General features: G+C 45.6%; 1 protein-coding gene across 1 annotated transcript; it reads right to left on the bottom strand.

The window, feature by feature from the left end:
* Window positions 1–75: 75 nt before the first annotated feature.
* On the bottom strand, window positions 76–3,758 carry LOC122011769 (phosphoglycerate kinase, chloroplastic-like). Its single transcript, XM_042568146.1, has 6 exons — window positions 3,214–3,758; window positions 1,932–2,009; window positions 1,575–1,835; window positions 1,050–1,367; window positions 742–900; window positions 76–598 (listed from the first exon to the last, which is right to left on the bottom strand). Exons 1-6 carry the CDS (start codon window positions 3,625–3,627, stop codon window positions 389–391), a joined length of 1,440 nt encoding a protein of 479 aa, XP_042424080.1. The 5' UTR covers window positions 3,628–3,758; the 3' UTR covers window positions 76–388.
* Window positions 3,759–20,474: the final 16,716 nt, after the last annotated feature.

The following is a 20,474-nucleotide window of genomic DNA, read 5'->3' on the forward strand; positions in this document are numbered from 1 at the left end:
ATTAATCCTTGATTAATTTTATATAATTAAACAACAAAAAATGGCAGTACACAAGTTCCGTCTGTGACTAACGGATTGAAGAACTTAAAACTATTATCATAGTCTGGTACAAATAGAATCTGACCTGAAAATAAACAGGTTATTTCACCAACACAGCCAGATACTACAATTTGACTGTCACTCGTGACAATTTAAAAGTCAGAATCTACTTATTAAATAGTAAGACTTGTGACTCTGCAGCAGGAAGCTCTTCCGAGTCTTGAGGGGTTCTCTAGGGAGAAAGAAACCCTAATCATCACAATGATATGGTTTTTAAATGGAATTGTGAACCACCAATTCTGACATGTAAGCCAGTTTATGGAAGAAATCATATAATCTGGTATCAAGTTCAAGCAGCTACAGCTACTGCTTCTTCCAATGCAACAACTCCCGGAAGCTCTTTTCCTTCCAAAAGCTCCAAGCTAGCTCCTCCACCAGTTGATATGTGGCTCATTGCATCAGCTACTCCAACTTTCTCGACAGCAGCAACAGAGTCTCCGCCTCCGATGATTGTTGTCGCCCCTTTTCCACTGAGCTCTGCTAACTTTTTTGCAATGGCCTGCCAAGTTTCAAAGAATAAAAAATTTGCTTTCCGGTGCCATAATGAATCACACAGAAAACTCAATGAACTTACAAAGTTACAATTGAGAATCTCCATCGGTCCGACTAATATATATTAACGAGAAGAGAAAGTATCCTTACCTCAGTTCCAACAGCAAACTTGTCGAACTCAAACACTCCCATTGGACCATTCCAAATAATGGTCTTGGTTGTATCCAGTGCATCACTAAATGTTTTAACTGAATCTGGGCCAATATCCAATCCCATCCAACCATCAGGAATTCCAGATGCTGGCACGACCTGAACAAAAATTAGTTGCCCTTGATCGCCACTTTGTTTTTGGCATTGATAATATATGTACAAAAACTACAAGTCTATACAAGGATAGAGAGGACAAGATATGTGATCCACAATAGTTTTCCCAAGCAACTAGTACAAGATTAGCAAACCTTGCTGGCTGCATCGGGTGCAAATTTATCAGCCACAACAACATCAGTTGGCAACAAAAGAGAGACACCTTTGGCTTTGGCTTGTGCAATAAGAGTTTTTGCAAGCTCGAGTTTGTCATCCTCTACTAAAGAAGAACCCACTGAGAAGCCTTGTGCCTTGTAAAATGTGAATATCATTCCTCCACCCAAAAGGAGAACATCACATTTCTCTAATAGTGATTCAATCACTCCAATTTTAGATGACACCTTTGAACCACCTACGATGGCTGCAAAAGGTCTCTTGGGGCTTGAAACAGCACCTACAAGATAATCAAGTTCCTGCAAATACATGGAATGAACAATTTTAGCAAAGTGAACATAAAACAGGAAGCAAAATAAGGAACCATTTCAGGTTTACAAATAAAGAGGCATATATCTTCAATTTTTTTTGCACGGTTCAAAATGTGTCAATATTATTTTGCAAAACCTCAAATATACAGATGCATAACAACAGACCTATAAGTTGTTTTCAATGTTTATACCTACCTTTTGCAGTAGAAAACCAGCGACAGAGGGCTTTAAGAACTTGGTGACACCCTCGGTTGATGCATGTGCTCTATGTGCTGTTCCAAATGCATCATTTACATAGAGATCCGCTAGTGCTGCAAGCTTCTTTGCAAATTCAGGGTCATTTTTCTCTTCTTCTTTATAGAATCTTACATTTTCAAGAAGTAGAACACCACCTTCAGGAAGTTCATCGACCAATTTCTCAACTTCTGGACCAATGCAATCGTCAGCTTTCTCAACCTATTCATGCAAAGAAAGCATAGTTTGAAATAAGAAATGCCCACTGGTAGAACTGTGTGCTTGCAATATACCATACAAGATAGAGCAAGATCAAACCTTGATTCCGAGAAGTTCAGAAAGCCTAGGCACAATAGGGGCCAAGCTGAATTTCGGTGTGACACCCTTTGGACGTCCCTGATTATCCAAATAAATAATATATAAGTACAGTGGCAATAACTCTAAAACATATACAACTTAATTAGTAACCATATGACAAAGTGTAAACATTATCTATTATAGCATGTAACAAAGCAGAACTCACTTTTTTATAATGCAAAAGGACAATAATAACTAGAATAAATGACATTATAATAATCCTTGCAGAGGCAACTTGAAATTGCAGTTCATTGTAGTATTCTGATAATTCAATCAAACATCAAGGAAGCCAGAAAGTCATCACTTTATAGTCAGGATTCTTCCATATCCACAGAGATCAACTCAAGAATTGCTAGCAAAAAATTCTGCAAAAGCAAATATTGGAATCCGAGATGGAATTGTATAAATTGTTGTACATCTACTTTTATGACAAAGATCATATAACTTGCAAAAGGTTCGTTTTAAGATGGATTTGATGTAGAATAAAATTCCAAAATGTTTTGAAATAGTAAAAGAGAGAACTAAAGAGCATTATAATTTAGTCTTCCAGTACCATGAGATTACAGAGGTGGAAAACATCATGGCTGATGCGACATCATAAACTCCACTAAAATAACAAACTTAGGATTAGCAATTTTGTTAGAAAATGGTAGAATTATAAGAACAAGAAACTAATAAAACTCCCTTGCCAGTCCAGCATGGAATAATTGCCATTATAGTTGAATTAACAGCATATTTGGAACCAATTTCTATCGAAAAGAATCACAATGCAGTTGAAAAAGACTTCCTCACTTCTAACTCTTGTGTTTGAATTTAAATGAGAAAATCAGAATTGAAATTCCTTTTCTTAGTTCTTACGTCTGGAATTGTTGATTAAGGATATGCTTGGCATTATATTGTAAATTTTTGTAGTCTCGGAAATTCTTGAGAACTTTCAAATGTAAATGCATAGATTTCTAACAGAATTTATTCGATAACAAAGTTAAAATTTTCTTTTGCCAACAAAGACAGGAATCTGCTACAATATTAGACAGAATTCAGATACCATAAACCTTGATGGTTCCAAACAATTTGTAAAAGAAATAAACAGCAAATATCGAGTTGACAGCATGTGCATTGCAGATCCCGTTAGCTAAAAGAATAACATTTAAGAACGTCTATGATTATGCAAACGGGTATTGTCGCCATGATATCTGATAGAAACCCGAGTTGCAAAATAGTTCGACCAAGGAAAGACGCTTACCAGATGGCTGGAAAGGATGACCTTGGCCCCGTTGCTGATCAAATGCTTGATGGTCGGCACAGCCGCCCGGATCCTAGTATCATCTGTGATGTTACGGTCCTCATCTAGGGGCACATTCAGATCCGCTCGGACGAACACCTTCTTCCCCTTGAGGTCAGCCGCGGCGAGGTCACCAACGCTCTTCTTTGCCATCGACACCACTCCCCGCGTCCCTCTTCCGCTCTTCCCAGCCACTGCCTGGATCCTGTCGGCGACGTGGGCAGTGAGCAAACGATCATCCGTGGCGCAGGCGAAGCCCAGCCGTCGGAGCGAGGGTCGGAGAGAAACCGAAGCGGAGGCAGAGGCCGCGGCCACACGCCGGCGTGATGAGGAGGTCGGGAGGAGGGAGAGGGCGGCGGCGGCAGTGGAAGTCATGGGTGGCGAGCGCTGATCAAGAAATTAAAGACGGAGAGGGGAAGCGGGGAAAGGAGAGAGGGTTAAAAAAAACAAAGGAGTTGGGTCTGTGGAGGAGAGCGTGAGGGCGTGGATTTTGCTTATCGAGGAGGAGCGGTGGAGAGAGGATGATAGTGGTTCGATCAATCATATGGTGGTTGATTTGGGCGGGTGGCGGATTTTGGTGGCCGTTTACGGGAAGAGATGACCAAGGGGTGGGCTTTAAAATATTGATATACTTCTGACGTTGTTCCAATTCTACCATCTGCTTAAGAAACTTTTAATTTATTTCAATTTTGAATTTGTGGGCAATTGTGTCAAATCAAGTTGGAGACATGCCCCGCCGGGGCTTCGGTGCAATGATAAGATAGGGGACGGACTCACTAGGTAATGAGCTAGGATTTTAATCTAACTTGGGATTTTAATCTAACTTGGGACGAGAAGTTCAAATTACCTGTGATATTGGCCGTCCATCATGATCTGCTTTCCGAATTACCTGTGATATTGGTCGTCCATCATGATCTATATTTTTTTGATTTATTAAATTCTAACAACTAATGAAAATTTTCGTGAAATCAGAACGATGATCTTCAAAATTAGTCATATTATAAAAAGTATATTCCTAGATTATAAAAAAAATGGATATTTGAAAAATAAATAAATAAAATTAGAGCACGGGTGCAATGGAAAAACACTTCAATGAGAAATAGGAGCATCATGATTTGAATCTTGTCATGAAAGCATATGTCTAAAGTGGGATTATGGATGGTAAATGCTTGACACCGAGTGCATTTGCCTAAATGTCTCTTTTTTTTTTATTGTTAGGCCTGATATCTTCCCATATCAGATTCACATTAGACCTGATATGGAGAGATATCAGGCCCAACATGAGCCTGATATGAAGAGACATTGGGCCTAACAGGCTCATGTTGGGCCTCATATCAGACCCAATAATAATAATAATAAAACAGAGGATTTAAGTTTTTCAAAACCTCTGTCCACCATTAGGAATGTCGAAAATAACAATGGAGAGTATATTTGGACTCTTTACAATTTTAGAGAATCCACATGCAACGCCCGCCCCTCCACTGCTACTAAAAAAGGGACGGGGTTACTTGTACTGAAACATACATACATGTATATGCATTTGAACTCATGGCAGCGGAAGTGGGTTGTCTAAAATTTAGTTTAATCATATGCATATGGACTAAACATGATATGTGAACCATATCATCATATAACATAGTAAACATGCTTAACATACTAATCCTTCAAACATAACATGTAACTTGATTTATCATCACTACTTAAAACATGATTCATGATATCATGAGCATACCAACATGAAACAATAAAACATAAGAACATAATCTATCCATGCTTTCAAATAGTTATCAAGCATATAGTTAAACATGGTTCACATAAAAGGTCAAGACATAAATATAAGTTCTGAAACACAAAGGGATCTATTCCACCATGTCACTTCCACACACATTCTTGCCCTTCCTGCTGCTCCTCTTAATTTAGTCATTCCTTTCCTTTTTCTGCAGTACAAGGAAACATAAAACTATAAGCACATAGGCTTAGTAAGTCACTTTCCTACTCACAAAACCACGAATCATGCAAAATCCATAAAGTAGTAACATGTTCATTTGGCAAATCATAACATAACATGTGAAAACATAAGCCTAAAGTCATATCATAGCATGTGGGAGCATAAACATATAATCATAACATAGCATGTGAGAACATAAACATAAAATCATATCATATCATATGAGAGCATATCATGAAATCATATCATATCATGTGAGGGCATAATGATCATATAAATATCATAGACATATTTTCAAGAGCATCTTAAATAAGCATAAAGGAAACCATATAACATGAACTTGTAGATGTAAAATGTTCTTTTGAAAACATGTATCATGAAATGAATATATATGCAAGATGTCCTTTTGAAAACATATATCATATACATACTTAAACATAATCTCAACATGAGCAGCTTGTACCACATACATACATACATGAATGCGCGCATCCTAAGTAGATTCGAGGTAGCTAATCTTGAACCTACTAGGAACTAGGCTCGTTTCATAGACCATCGACCTAGGGGCAACTTAGGAGCACATCCCTTTTACTAGGCCCGTTTCATAGACCATCGACCTATGGGCGCTTATGGAGCTCACCCTTGGTACAAGCCATACAAAAGTAAAATATCATATCATGTTTCTTATCATATCATACATATCATGTTCTTGTCATATCATGACATATCATGTTCTTGTCATATCAGGAAGAGTGCTCTTGATCCCAACTTAAGGGAAGCATCTCTTTGTCATATCATAAAGAGTGCTCTTGATCCCAACTTAAGGGAATCATCTCTTAGGCTTTCCATCTTACATAAGTCTTTCATAAACATATCATGTTCTTAGCATATCATGAAACATAGCATGTTCTTATCATATCATGAGCATAGCATGTTCTTATCATATCACGAGCATAGCATGTTCTTATCACATCATGAAACATAGCATGTTCTTATCATATCATGAAGCATAGCATATTCTTGTCATGTAAAGCATATTATTTTCATGCATAGTTAAGGGTTTTGAACTTTCTATAAGCCCTAGTCATACTTGGCCGAAACTTGCAAAGTAATGGTCTTGGTTCTTAAGCAACTTTAAACAAGGAAAACATCATATTAGTATCACATGGTACTTATCATAACATAGGGGACCTGTAGCAACCATAAACCCTAGTTTTCTTGGTTTGGCCAAAACCAACATGTCATGGTTCTAGGTTTTTAAGCAACCTAAGCATGAAGAATTTAAACTAACATCATATAAGAGATCATACATCATAAGGAATCATGAACAAGCATAGTTGGTTCCAAAAGTTTTCTCTAACCCTTTTATCTCCTCTTGGCCGAAACCTAAAGGAGGTGGTTCTAAACTTTTTAAGCAACATATAGCATGAAACTTTTACAACATTCATAGCATAGGAAGAGAGGTTCTTAGTAAGCATAATTAGGTTTCTAACCCTAATGTTCAACCTTGGCCGAACCCTATAAGCATGTGCTCTAGGTTTCTTTTAACAACTTGAAGCATGAAACTTTTACAACATACATAGCATAGGAAATGATTCATAGTAAGCATAATTAGATTTCTAACCCTAATGTTCATCGTTGGCCGAACCCTATAAGCATGTGTTCTAGATTTCTTTTAACAACTTGAAGCATGAAACTTTTACAACATACATAGCATAGGAAAAGATTCATAGTGAGCATAATTAGGTTTCTAACCCTAATGTTCATCCTTGGTTGAACCCTATAAGCATGTGTTCTAGATTTCTTTTAACAACTTGAAGCATGAAACTTTTACAACATACATAGCATAGGAAGAGATTCATAGTGAGCATAATTAGGTTTCTAACCCTAATGTTCATCCTTGGCCGAACCCTATAAGCATGTGTTCTAGGTTTTTCTTTCACAACTTGAAGCATGAAACCCTTACAACATACATAGCATAGGAAAAGATTCATAGTGAGCATAATTAGGTTTCTAACCCTAATGTTCATCCTTGACCGAACCCTATAAGCATGTGTTCTAGATTTCTTTTAACAACTTGAAGCATGAAACTTTTAACTAATATCATACAATGGGTTACTTATCAAGAGAAATCATAAACAAGCTTAGTTGAGTTTTTAAACTTCCTCTAATGCCTTGGTTTCTTACTTGGCCGAAACTCTAAAGCATGGATCTACCCTTTTATGCAATCTAAATGATCCGGCGGTAAGAATGGGGGGCCCACCCTCTGAAGGGTCCCAGCCTAAGGACGGATGGAAGGCTGGTCAAGCGGGTAATGGTCCGAGCGGAGCTAGAAATAACCCATCCATGGGCTTGGGTTTCCGACGCCAAGGCAGGAGGATCGAAGGGCCGAGCGGGGGACCGATCGGCTGGGATCGAAGGGCCGAGTGGGTGGTCCGTTCGGCCAAGATAAGGGCGAAGGTACAGAGGTAGCCGATCGGCCTATCGCTTGTCTCGGGATATGGGATGTCAGAGAGGGCATGTCTGATGATTAGGCCGTACACAAGATTGCACGATGGAAGATCTCGCCGTCACATCAGGGAGAGGCGGATACAGTAGCAGTATGGCCTCATGGACGTCTTCCTGACAGATCCATATCTGGGCATGGCCCTTCTAACAGACCCATACCTGGGCATGGTCAAAAGCAGGTGGTTGCTTTGATTGGCGCGCCCAGGCTTCTTTGAGAGGTCTATATAAGGTCTCCATTTCTTCACCGGAGGTACACGAGTCTTCTACTTAAAAGCCACTTCTTTGCTATTTCCTCGCCTGACTTGAGCGTCGGAGGGCCGTCGCCGGGACACCCCTCCCGGCTCGGTTTTGTTGCAGGTTCGTCGGAGCACCTGAGGATCCAGTAGGGAGCGCCACGTCCCCAGCGTTCGTTGACCACTGGTTCGGACAGGATCAATTTGGCGCCGTCTGTGGGAACGCTCCTGCATCTGAACAGAGACAATGGACGAGGCTGGAAGAATACACAATGTGGCACTCTCACAAGAAGAGTTGGACGCTCTGGTCGAGATGAGAGCCGCCAAACTTGTGGAGCAAAAACAAAAAACATCAGCCGAACGGCCGGAGCAACAAGCAACATCTGCGTCTGGTCGCCGAGCGGAAGCACCTCAAGCCACCGTCGCATTCCATCGGGCCTTATTTCGCACCCCTGAAGCCGCACCAGCTCGAAGAGATAGAGGCTCTTCTTCAGACGAAATGCCAAGGCGGGATGACAGAAAAGGGAAAGCTCCCCGGGCGGACTCATCCCCCGAGCGGATCAATCGCCAATTCTCGGAGGCTATTCTACGAGACCCTCTACCCAAGCACTACGTGCCTCCGACGATCGGCGAGTACAACGGAACAACGGACCCGGATGATCATCTGGGTAAGTTTGATAACACAGCTACACTCCATCAATATACAGATGGAGTAAAGTGTCGCGTCTTCCTCACAACTCTCTCGGGATCGGCTCAACGGTGGTTTCGGAGGTTGCCGGACGGATCCATCACTAGCTTCAAGGACTTCCGAACGGCCTTCCTCCACCACTTCGCTAGCAGTCGGCGTTATCAGAAGACAAGTGTCAGCCTGTTTGCCATCAAGCAGGAGTCGAGAGAATCGCTCCGAGCCTACATCCAGCGATTCAACCAAGTGGCGATGGATATCCCAACGGCCACATCGGAGACGATGATGAATGCCTTCACGCAGGGCCTTGTGGATGGGGACTTCTTCCAGTCGCTCATCCGAAAGCCGCCCCGAGATTATGATCATATGCTACATCGGGCCAACGAATACATAAACGTGGAAGAAGCACAAGCCGCCCGGAAAAAGGAAACTCCTACCGAGCGGGCACCTATTCATGCCGAGCGGAAACAGAACGCCGCTCAGCAGCCACCTAGTGGACCGAGAGCCGAAGCAATCCGATCCCCCCACGCCAGATCGCACGTACAAGAAGTGGCTGCCGCTCGGCCCAAGCCAAAGAAGAGGTGGACCCCTATGTTCTGCTCCTTCCACCAGACGGATACGCACAACACGAAGGATTGTCGAAGTCTTCCCTTCGTGGCCAATCCCGTTCCTAGGAGAGCCGAACGACGGTCACCTCCCACCGACAGGAGACAAAGGACTCATGAAGCTGACCGGACCCACACCGAAAGGCGACATCAACAGACACTCGATCGGCACCGATCTCCGAGACAGGATAATCGCCGGGCGTCCAGAGAACGGTCACGACCGTCCGCTCGGGAAGAGGAGAATCGAAGCAATATTGCCAGAGGCGAGATCAACGTTATTGCGGGTGGGCCTACCGGAGGAGACTCCAACCGAGCCAGAAAGGCGGGCGTCCGGCAGCTACAAATTCATGCAGTTGGTTGTAGCCAAGAGCGGGCAAGTGGACCGGAAATCACTTTCGGACCCGGAGACTTAGAAGGAGTCGAAGTGCCCCACGACGACGCGCTGCTCATTAAAGCGGTAATAGCAAATTACACTATTCATCGCATATTTGTTGACACAGGGAGCTCGGTCAACATCATATTCAAGAAGGCGTTCGATCAGCTGCAAATTGATCGAGCCGAGCTGCTTCCCATGACAACCCCGCTCTACGGGTTCACGGGTAACGAAGTCCAGCCGGTCGGACAGATCCGGCTGGCTACCTCGCTGGGAGAGGAGCCGCTCAGGAGGACCAGAACAATAAATTTTGTGGTGGTCGATTCTCCCTCGTCATACAACGTCATTTTGGGCCGACCGGCGCTCGGCGAATTCCGAGCAGTCGTCTCAACCTTCCACCAGAAGATGAAGTTCCCCGTCGAGGACAAGGTGGGAGAAGTACGGGGAGATCAGTTGGCAGCTCGGCGGTGTTATATAGAGATGGTCCGAGCAGAATCCAACTCCGCTCGGAAGGCGCCTCGAATCGAGGTAAATACTATCACTGAAAAGCCACCCGCCTTAATTTATGAGGAAAAAGAGGAGGTGCAGATTCATCCGACCCGATCGGAGACTACAACTTTTATCGCCTCTGATCTGGAGGAGAAGCAAAAGGAGGAGATGATCCAATGCCTCCGACGAAATCATGATGTGTTCGTCTGGTCGACACATGAGTTGCCTGGAATCTCGCCGAGCATAGCACAGCATGAGTTGCATGTTCGACCGGACGCTCGGCCGATAAAGCAGAGAAAAAGAGATTTCAGCGCCGAACAGAACTCCATCATCCGAGCGGAAGTGGAGAAACTTCTGGAGGCCGGCCACATACGCGAGGTGCAGTTCCCGAGCTGGCTGGCTAACGTAGTATTAGTCTCCAAGCCGGGCGGCAAGTGGAGGGTTTGCATTGACTTTCGAGACTTGAACAAAGCATGCCCCAAAGATTTTTATCCCTTGCCCCGGATAGATCAACTGGTGGACTCTACGGCCGGTTGCGAATTAATCTGCATGCTTGACGCCTATCAAGGATATCATCAAGTGCCGCTCGCCCGGGAAGATCAAGAAAAAGTAAGCTTCGTAACGACCGACGGCACATATTGCTATAATGTGATGCCGTTCGGATTGAAGAACGCCGGGGCCACCTATCAACGCTTGATGAACAAGGTGTTCAAGGAGCAGATCGGGCGTAATCTGGAAGTCTATGTGGACGACATTCTTATCAAATCCGTCCGAGCGGCCGATCTCTTCAAGGACATGGAAGAAACCTTCCGAACGCTACGCAAGTATGGAGTTAAGCTAAATCCCCAGAAATGCTTGTTCGGAGCAAAAGGGGGGCGTTTCTTGGGATATATAGTGACCGAGCGGGGAATTGAAGCCAATCCCAGCAAGGTGAAAGCTCTGCAAGACATGCCGCCTCCCAGAAATACAAGGGAAGTGCAACGGTTGACCGGTCGGATAACTGCTTTGTCCAGGTTCATCTCCAAAACCGCCGACCGGAGCCTACCGTTCTTCAAGATCCTGCGCAAGACTACTAAGTTTCAGTGGGATGAAGAATGTGACCGAGCCTTCGAAGAATTGAAGACATATCTTAATTCTTTGCCTATTCTTGCCAAGCCGATCGGGGGTGAGTCACTTTATATTTATCTGTCGTCAACTGAGCATGCTGTGGGCTCAGCACTTGTAAAGGCGAGCGGCGAAGAGCAGCCGGTGTATTTTCTGAGCCACATTTTAAAAGATACTGAATCTCGCTACACTGGGCTCGAGAAGTTGGCCTTTGCTTTGGTCCTAGCTGCTCGGCGCCTTCGACCGTATTTCTTGGCTCACACCATCATTGTCCGGACGAACAGTCCACTCGGAAGAGTACTGTTGAATCCAGAAGCGTCCGGACGGCTCATCAAGTGGACGACAGAATTGAGTGAATTTGACATCCAATATCAACCCCGCTCGGCGATCAAAGCCCAATCTTTGGCTGATTTTGTGACCGAAGTGCAAAGGCCAGAACCGGAAGTTATGTGGAGAATATATGTGGATGGGTCCTCTACTCGGCTCGGAAGTGGGATCGGAATATTGCTGCTCTCACCTCAAGAAGAGAAGATGCACCTATCTGTCCGGCTGGATTATAAAGCTACCAACAACGTAGCAGAGTATGAGGCCCTCATAGCTGGATTGCAGGCGGCCCGGCATGTGGGTGCCGGTCGGGTGACCCTCTATTCGAATTCCCAGTTGGCCGCTCAACAACTTTCTGGCACCTTTGAAATCAACAGCGTTCGGCTTAAGCTCTACGCTGAGGCCTTTGAAAAACTCAAAGCCACTTTCCGAGAGGTCCTTATTCAAAAGATTCCCCGAACGGAGAACCAGGCAGCCGATGAGTTGGTCAAACTAGCAAGTTCTATAACGCCGGTCGCCATTCAGCAACCAATTGAAAAAGTACTGCTGGTGGCGCACGTCGACCGGATGGAAGGCCTCACATTTCCAAGCGACTGGAGGACACCCATCATAGAGTTCCTCCGCTCGGGAGCCACACCGGCCGATCGAGATGAAGCCCAGCTGCTCAGGAGGAGGGCCGGTCGGTTTACACTCATCGGAGATCAGCTTTACAAGAAAGCTTTCTCGCGCCCGTTGCTGAAATGTGTAAGCTCAGAGGACTCAGCTTACATCCTCCAGGAAGTACATCAAGGATCATGCGGAAGTCATCCGGGCGGGCGCTCATTGGTCAAGAAGATCCTCTTGGCCGGATACTTTTGGCCAACTTTACAAACAAACACCGCTCGGACAGTATCTACATGCCTTTCGTGCCAGAAGTATCACAACTTCTCGCACCGACCGGCAGAGGAGATGAAAGCATCAACCGTTTCATGTCCGTTCGATCAATGGGGAATGGATATCGTGGGTCCGTTCCCGATGGCGACCGGGCAGAGGAAATTTTTGCTGGTGGCGGTCGATTATTTCTCCAAGTGGGTGGAGGCCGAGCCACTAGCTAGAATCACCGAACAGATGGTCAAAAAATTCATATGGCAACACATCATCTGTAGGTTTGGTATTCCTCGCCGATTGGTTTCCGACAATGGGCGGCAATTCACAGGGAGAGTGCTGGAAGATTGGTGCAAAAGCTACGGCATTGAGCAACACTTCACATCCGTAGCTTACGCCCAAAGCAACGGTCAAGCCGAAGTAGCCAACCGGGAAATTCTCCGTGTTCTGCGCGCTCGGCTCGACTACGTGGGAGGAAGTTGGCCGGATGAAGTGCCGGGTGTTTTATGGGCCATCCGAACAACTCCTAAGGAAGGAACGGGCGTTACACCTTTTCACCTGGTATACGGCGGTGAAGCGGTCATTCCGGTTGAAGTCGGCGTCGAGTCCGTCCGGGTCCAGTGTTATGATGAAGGCAACGCCGAGCGGAGGAATATGGAGCTGGATTTGGTTGACGAAGAACGTGCCAAGGCAGCTGTTCGGCTGATGGCGTACCGTCAACGGATGAAGCAAAACTACAACCGGCGCGTCATCCCTCGATCATTCCAAGTCGGCGACCTTGTCTGGAAGAAAGTCAAGCCGGTCGGCGACGTTGGCAAGCTTGAAGCTCCGTGGGCAGGTCCCTTCAAAATCATCGAAAAGCTCCGCTCGGGCGCGTATTATTTGGAGGATGAGGACGGTCGGCAGTTAGATAGGCCATGGAGCGCGAACCACCTCCAGCCTTACCGGGCAGGATGAAAGGTGTACCACTGTAAATCATTCTGTGTACTTTTTTCAACTAATATTGGAAACGCAGAAATGAAGAATCAAGAGAACAAATATAAGGCATTGGCGAGGAACGAAGGCCCCGCGCCGTTCAGCCGGAGGTAAATGGGTCGAGCCAAGCGCTCGAAGATCGAAGACCCAGTACCTTCCGGACGGAGATAAATTATCCGAGCCAAAATGCTCGAAGCAGACCCTGAGCCGTTCGGCCAGGAGTACGTTCTCCAAGCTGGGTAAAAGGGGCATATGGATTATCCGAGCCAAGCACCCGAATAGTGAAAGCCTCCCAGCCGATCAGATTCGCAAGCGAATGACCCGTGCTGTTCGGCCGGGCATAAATATTGTTCAAGCGCGGATAGGAAGGCCAAGGTCACTCGACCTGGTAAGGAGTTAGCCTCGAAGGCCGTCTAGCCCAGACGTTAAACCGTAGAGCCGCGCCGACCGGCTATAAAAACCGAGCGGATAACCGACGAGCACCGTCGTTAAAAATCGAGAGCCGCGCCGATCGGCTATAAACATCCGGACCGACGAGCACCGTCGTTAAAAATCGAGAGCCGCGCCGATCGGCTATAAACATCGCGCCGACGAGCATCGTCGTTAAAGATCGAGAGCCGCGCCGATCGGCTATAAACATCCGGACCGACGAGCACCGTCGTTAAAAATCGAGAGCCGCGCCGATCGGCTATAAACATCCGGACCGACGAGCACCGTCGTTAAAAATCGAGAGCCGCGCCGATCGGCTATAAACATCCGGACCGACGAGCACCGTCGTTAAAAATCGAGAGCCGCACCGATCGGCTATAAACATCCGGACGAGCACCGTCGTTAAAATCGAGACCGATCGGCTATAAACATCGGGCCGAGGAGCACCGTCGTTAAAAATCGAGAGCCGCGCCGACGAGCGAAACATCGCCGAGCACCGTCGTTAAAATCGAGAGCCGCGCCGATCGGCTATAAACATCGCGCCGACGAGCATCGTCGTTAAAATCGAGCCGTACCGATCGGCTATAAACATCCGCGACGAGCACCGTCGTTAAAATCGAGAGCCGGCCGATCGGCTATAAACATCCGGACCGACGAGCACCGTCGTTAAAGATCGAGAGCCGCGCCGATCGGCTATAAACATCCGGACCGACGAGCACCGTCGTTAAAAATCGAGAGCCGCGCCGATCGGCTATAAACATCCGGGCCGACGAGCACCGTCGTTAAAAATCGAGAGCCGCGCCGATCGGCTATAAACATCGCGCCGACGAGCACCGTCGTTAAAAATCGAGAGCCGCGCCGATCGGCTATAAACATCGCGCCGACGAGCACCGTCGTTAAAAATCGAGAGCCGCGCCGATCGGCTATAAACATCCCGGCGACGAAGAGCGTCGTTAAAAAACGGGGAGCGGACCGATCGGGTATAAACATCCTGGCCGACGAGCACCGTCGTTAAAAATCGAGAGCCGCGCCGATCGGCTATAAACATCCGGACCGACGAGCACCGTCGTTAAAAATCGAGAGCCGCGCCGATCGGCTATAAACATCGCGCCGACGAGCATCGTCGTTAAAGATCGAGAGCCGCGCCGATCGGCTATAAACATCCGGACCGACAAGCACCGTCGTTAAAAATCGAGAGCCGCGCCGATCGGCTATAAACATCCGCGCCGACGAGCACCGTCGTTAAAAATCGAGAGCCGCGCCGATCGGCTATAAACATCCGGACCGACGAGCACCGTCGTTAAAAATCGAGAGCCGCGCCGATCGGCTATAAACATCCGGACCGACGAGCACCGTCGTTAAAAATCGAGAGCCGCACCGATCGGCTATAAACATCCGCGCCGACGAGCACCGTCGTTAACGATCGAGAGCCGCGCCGATCGGCTATAAACATCCGGACCGACGAGCACCGTCGTTAAAAATCGAGAGCCGCGCCGATCGGCTATAAACATCCGCGCCGACAAGCCCCGTCGTCAAACATCGAGTCGGTCCGGCGACTATAATACCCCGGGCGGATGAACGAATATCAGAATAAGAAACCACGGAAACTACGAATATTAAAACATTCAGGCCCGATCGGGGGTTGGTCCTTTGATACTAGGCGTTAGCTGAATTCACGTAAGCCAGATACGTGCAGTGCGAGTAGTCTTTCCCGCTCGAAATTTGTTTAAGGGATTAAGCCGATCGGCCGCGTGACGGAGAACGCTGGAGAGCATGACTGACTCTAAGCATAAACGTTAAGCAAACAGAAGAATATTATAGATAATGAGTACGAAGACAAAGGCAAAGGAGCAGCATTTCATTAGAAGAAAAATTATGCCGACCGGCACGTACAAAAAGTTTGCATCCGCTGAGCAGATGAAATACAGAATGCACTTGAAAGAACTCGCCTCACTCCGGATCTTCAAAATTAAAGAAGGCGTCAGGGATGTCATCAATCATGGCCGCTAGGTCGGAGGCGGGAATATGCATTCCCTCGGGAAGGTGGCCACCCTTCTTCAAATACGTCATGGTGACCTTGACCGCTTCGGCGAAAGTAGAAGAGACGTTGCCGCCGAATTTTGCGCCGAACCTCTCCGAGCGGAGGTATTCTTGGCGCACTGCTGCTAGGCGGTTCGGCTCTCCCTCCTTATATTTTTTAAGTGCCGCTCGGGAAGCGGTTAAGGTATCTTGGACAGCCTTCAAGTCCACCTCGGCCTTTGTGCGTTCTGCCGAACGGTCCTCTCGCTCGGCGTTCAGCTGGGCCTCCAGATTCTTAGACTGCTGATCTAGGGCTCGGACTTCAACTTCAGATGATCGGTGGCCTTGGAGCGCCACATGACTTCAGCTGCAGTAAAAGAAATTAAAATCAATTAGACAAAAAAGACTAAGAGAGTAAAGAATCCTTACTCATGCGGAAGGGGAGATTTGCCCGAACGGGAGACAATCCGAAAATATACAACACCCCCTTGAGAAGCAACTGGTCGATCTTGTATCGCTGACCGGATAACCAGTTAGCTGCATGAAGATAGGCTGGGTTGCTTCTGAACTTGCCGAGCTCCGGCTGAGTCGGCACAGCGGTCTGCCATTTGGTTCGAAATGCCGGCCGCTCGGGAAGTCGGATGTAGAAGAAAAATTCTTTCCAATGCTTGTTGGAGGTCGGCATATTGTCAAAAAATTTAAAGCCTATTCTACTTTGGAAAATAAAAGTCCCCAGCTCGGATTGTTTAGGGTAAAAAAAGAAGTGGAATATTTTGGGGTCGAGAGGGACACTGTGCAGCTTAAAGAGGACGACCACCCCGCTCAGCAGTCTAAAGGAATTCGGCACAAGTTGGCCGAGCGGGATGCGGAAATAATTACAAACCTCCAAAATGAATGGATGGGTAGGAAATCTGAGGCCGCCCTGGAATTGGTCTAAAAAGAAACAAACGGTGCCGATCGGCGGGTTATGGGGCCGGTCAGACGGGTCGGCTAAAACTATTTCATAGTTATCGGGAATCTCATACGTCGGAACAAGGCGCCGAGCGCCCTCCTCATCAAATCGGCTCTCCATAGTCAGGTACCAAGGGCCATGAACTCCAACAGCGGGTTCAGAGGAGCTTGCCATCTCGAAGGAGCAAAAAGACAGCGAGAAATAGAAGGAATAGGAACAAAGGAGGTAGAACAAGTTGGGAAGGCCTTGTAAGGGAAGGGAGAAGCTTACTGAGGGAAGGTAGACAGAAAGGATCACCAAAAAGCCGAAGACCACCAAGAGGCAAGAGCTGGGACGATCGGAATGATGCAGCAGCAGCGGGCACCTTCGACGGAGAATACGCGATGAAACAGAGAATGCGGCGTAAAAGGCGAAGACGAGGGCTTTATACGAATGAGGCTGGTCGGCCTCGTCCGTCGGATGCAGGTCACGGAAGATGAAGTCATCATCTAGCCGTCCGTTTCAAAATGACCAGCGTCCCATCGTACGGATCATCACCGCCACGCAAGAGGAGCCACGTGGCGCTCTGTCGCCAGGCACAATTAATGCGCCCATACCGCGCATGCTTCGACTTAATGGAGAGGATTTGCGTGATTTTCGAGAAGATCTAGACAAGCAAACATCCATGTTGAGCGACAAGACAACCGAAATGAAGAGCCGAACGGCTGAATTTGGCAGAAGGGCCGAACGACCCTAGAGATATTATAAGCGACTGGAAGGCGACGACCGCCCGCTCGGACATATAGTCCAGTCAGTCGGACTCACTGCCTCCTTCGACTAGACTTGAAGGGAAGACAAGTGATCCGGCGGTAAGAATGGGGGGCCCACCCTCTGAAGGGTCCCAGCCTAAGGACGGATGGAAGGCTGGTCAAGCGGGTAATGGTCCGAGCGGAGCTAGAAATAACCCATCCATGGGCTTGGGTTTCCGACGCCAAGGCAGGAGGATCGAAGGGCCGAGCGGGGGACCGATCGGCTGTGATCGAAGGGCCGAGTGGGTGGTCCGTTCGGCCAAGATAAGGGCGAGGGTACAGAGGTAGCCGATCGGCCTATCGCTTGTCTCGGGATATGGGATGTCAGAGAGGGCATGTCTGATAATTAGGCCGTACACAAGATTGCACGATGGAAGATCTCGCCGTCACATCAGGGAGAGGCGGATACAGTAGCAGTATGGCCTCATGGACGTCTTCCTGACAGATCCATATCTGGGCATGGCCCTTCTGACAGACCCATACCTGGGCATGGTCAAAAGCAGGTGGTTGCTTTGATTGGCGCGCCCAGGCTTCTTTGAGAGGTCTATATAAGGTCTCCATTTCTTCACCGGAGGTACACGAGTCTTCTACTTAAAAGCCACTTCTTTGCTATTTCCTCGCCTGACTTGAGCGTCGGAGGGCCGTCGCCGGGACACCCCTCCCGACTCGGTTTTGTTGCAGGTTCGTCGGAGCACCTGAGGATCCAGTAGGGAGCGCCACGTCCCCAGCGTTCGTTGACCACTGGTTCGGACAGGATCACTAAACATGACAACTTTAAGCTAACATCATGTAGTGAGTTATAAACCATAAGGGATCATAAACAAGCATAGTTTACATTTTAAACTTTCTCTAAACATCTTATCTTCTCATGGCCGAAACTTAAAAGAGTGGGGTTCTAAGTTTTAAACAACATGAAGCCATAAAAATTTTTAACAACCATAGATAACCAAGAACTAATGGATGACATGTTTCTAACTTTCCTTATCATGGCCGAACCCTACAAGGTAACTTCCTAGGTTTTTTTTTTCAAATCATTTTTAAGTGTAGGAAACATAGGAGCTACTTGTACTGCAGGTGAGGGGGATACTTACATCCTCTCGCTTGATTTACTAGGAGAAGTGACCTTACTTGTGAAGCTTTCCTAGAGAGAAATCCTTTTGGTTGAGTTTCGGCAATGGTGAGGAGAGGGAGGCTTGATTTCGGTGGAGAGAAGGAGGAGGAGGAAGAGAGAGCAAAAATGAAATTTTCTATTCTCTTTCTCCTTTTATTCCAAATGAAAGGAAGAAGGAAAAATGAACTTTTCATTCCATTTTCTTTTACTCATCATAAATGAAGGGAGAAAGCAAAACCCTCTTTTCATTGGAAGAAGAAGAAGAAAACTTGAACTTCTCCTTCTTAGTGAAGAGAGCCTTCACTTTCCTTACCTTTAACTATCTTGTCCCTTTCCTTTCTAACATCACACCTTTGTTGGGGCTATTGGTTATGACATAGAACTACTTACTAAGAGGTCCAAGGTTCAAATCTTGGTTATGCCTCTTTTTGGTTCTATTTTTCTTTTATTTTTGAAAATATTCACATAAGGCTTATTCTAATCATGCAACAATTCTCATAAAATAACTTAGGGATCCTATGGGTGTTACACCACAGGACCTTAAATGACTGCAATATGAGATTTCTATGCCGATCAATGGATTTTGATCAAAACTCACTGATGGACCTAGAGAGCTCCGATTGCATCCATTTCGATTGCATCCATTTCAGTTCTTGTATATTTTTGATGTTACAAGGAGTTCAAATATGATATCTATTATTTATTTCAACTTTTAAAAGATGTTAGAATATAATAAAAAAGAATCAACAAAATAATTCTCATACGTTGGGCCTGATATGAATCATATCAAGCCCACACATAATGATTTTTGTCAATTCATCATTATTACAATTTTACACCTCCGTAGAAGCTGAAATAAATAATGGATCATTCTCCGTTAATTTATGGGGTTGCAAAAAATTTAAATATGTTATCTATTGATTATTTCGATTTCTCCAAATGTATTATAATGTTATCAAAAAATCAACTAAATTTAAACGTTGTAGGCCTTATATGATTTATATATCAGGTCTATGTTATGCATGCACACATGGAAAAAAAAAAAAAAAAAGAGGAAAGAGAGGAGCGGAGAGGAAAAATTAGATTGGTTGCATACATAGGAGAAAATAAATAGAAGAGAAAGTGAGAAACGACAGTGAAAAGAAAAAAGTCAGATTTGTCAGAATGATAAAATAGGAAATGTACTTTAAAAAGTATGTTTTTTGATAAATACTAAATTAGCGTACGCCTTCTGATAAATTGAGATCTCTATATGCACCCTTTGGTAAATTACTGTAAAAGTTATATTCCTAGATTATGAAAAATGAAGCTGGATATCTGAAAAATAAATAAATAAAATTAGAGCACAAGTATAATGGTAAGACACTTCAATGACAAATAAGAGGATCATGATTTGAATCTTGTCCTGAAAGTATTTGTCTAAAGTGGGATTATGGACGATAATTACTTGACATCGAGTGCATGACGTAAGTACTTTCTGAGTTTATCTTAGTAATCGACGAAATTTTTTTATAGAACTGATTAGTCCATCTTAGAATTAATCAGTTCAAGAGAGTTGAATATTTGAAATAAAAAATAATTAAAAAATAATAATGAAGCGTAAGACACGTATTGATGATGGTAAGTTTCATGCGTCTTTATCTGATGATCCTGTTCGTGCAAAGCTTCTATTGCATTGGACGTGGTCAATGGAAAGACACAATGGCCCTCCCAAGATTTGCAATTTCCTAAACCTAATACTAAGTAGCTTCATTTGACCATCTTAGCTCTGAGAGATTGTAAATAATTCCCATTGCTAGCTCTTCAAGTATGTTA

This window comes from Zingiber officinale, chromosome 8A (assembly GCF_018446385.1).
Source record: "Zingiber officinale cultivar Zhangliang chromosome 8A, Zo_v1.1, whole genome shotgun sequence".
In the NCBI taxonomy this organism is placed as follows: Eukaryota; Viridiplantae; Streptophyta; class Magnoliopsida; order Zingiberales; family Zingiberaceae; genus Zingiber; species Zingiber officinale.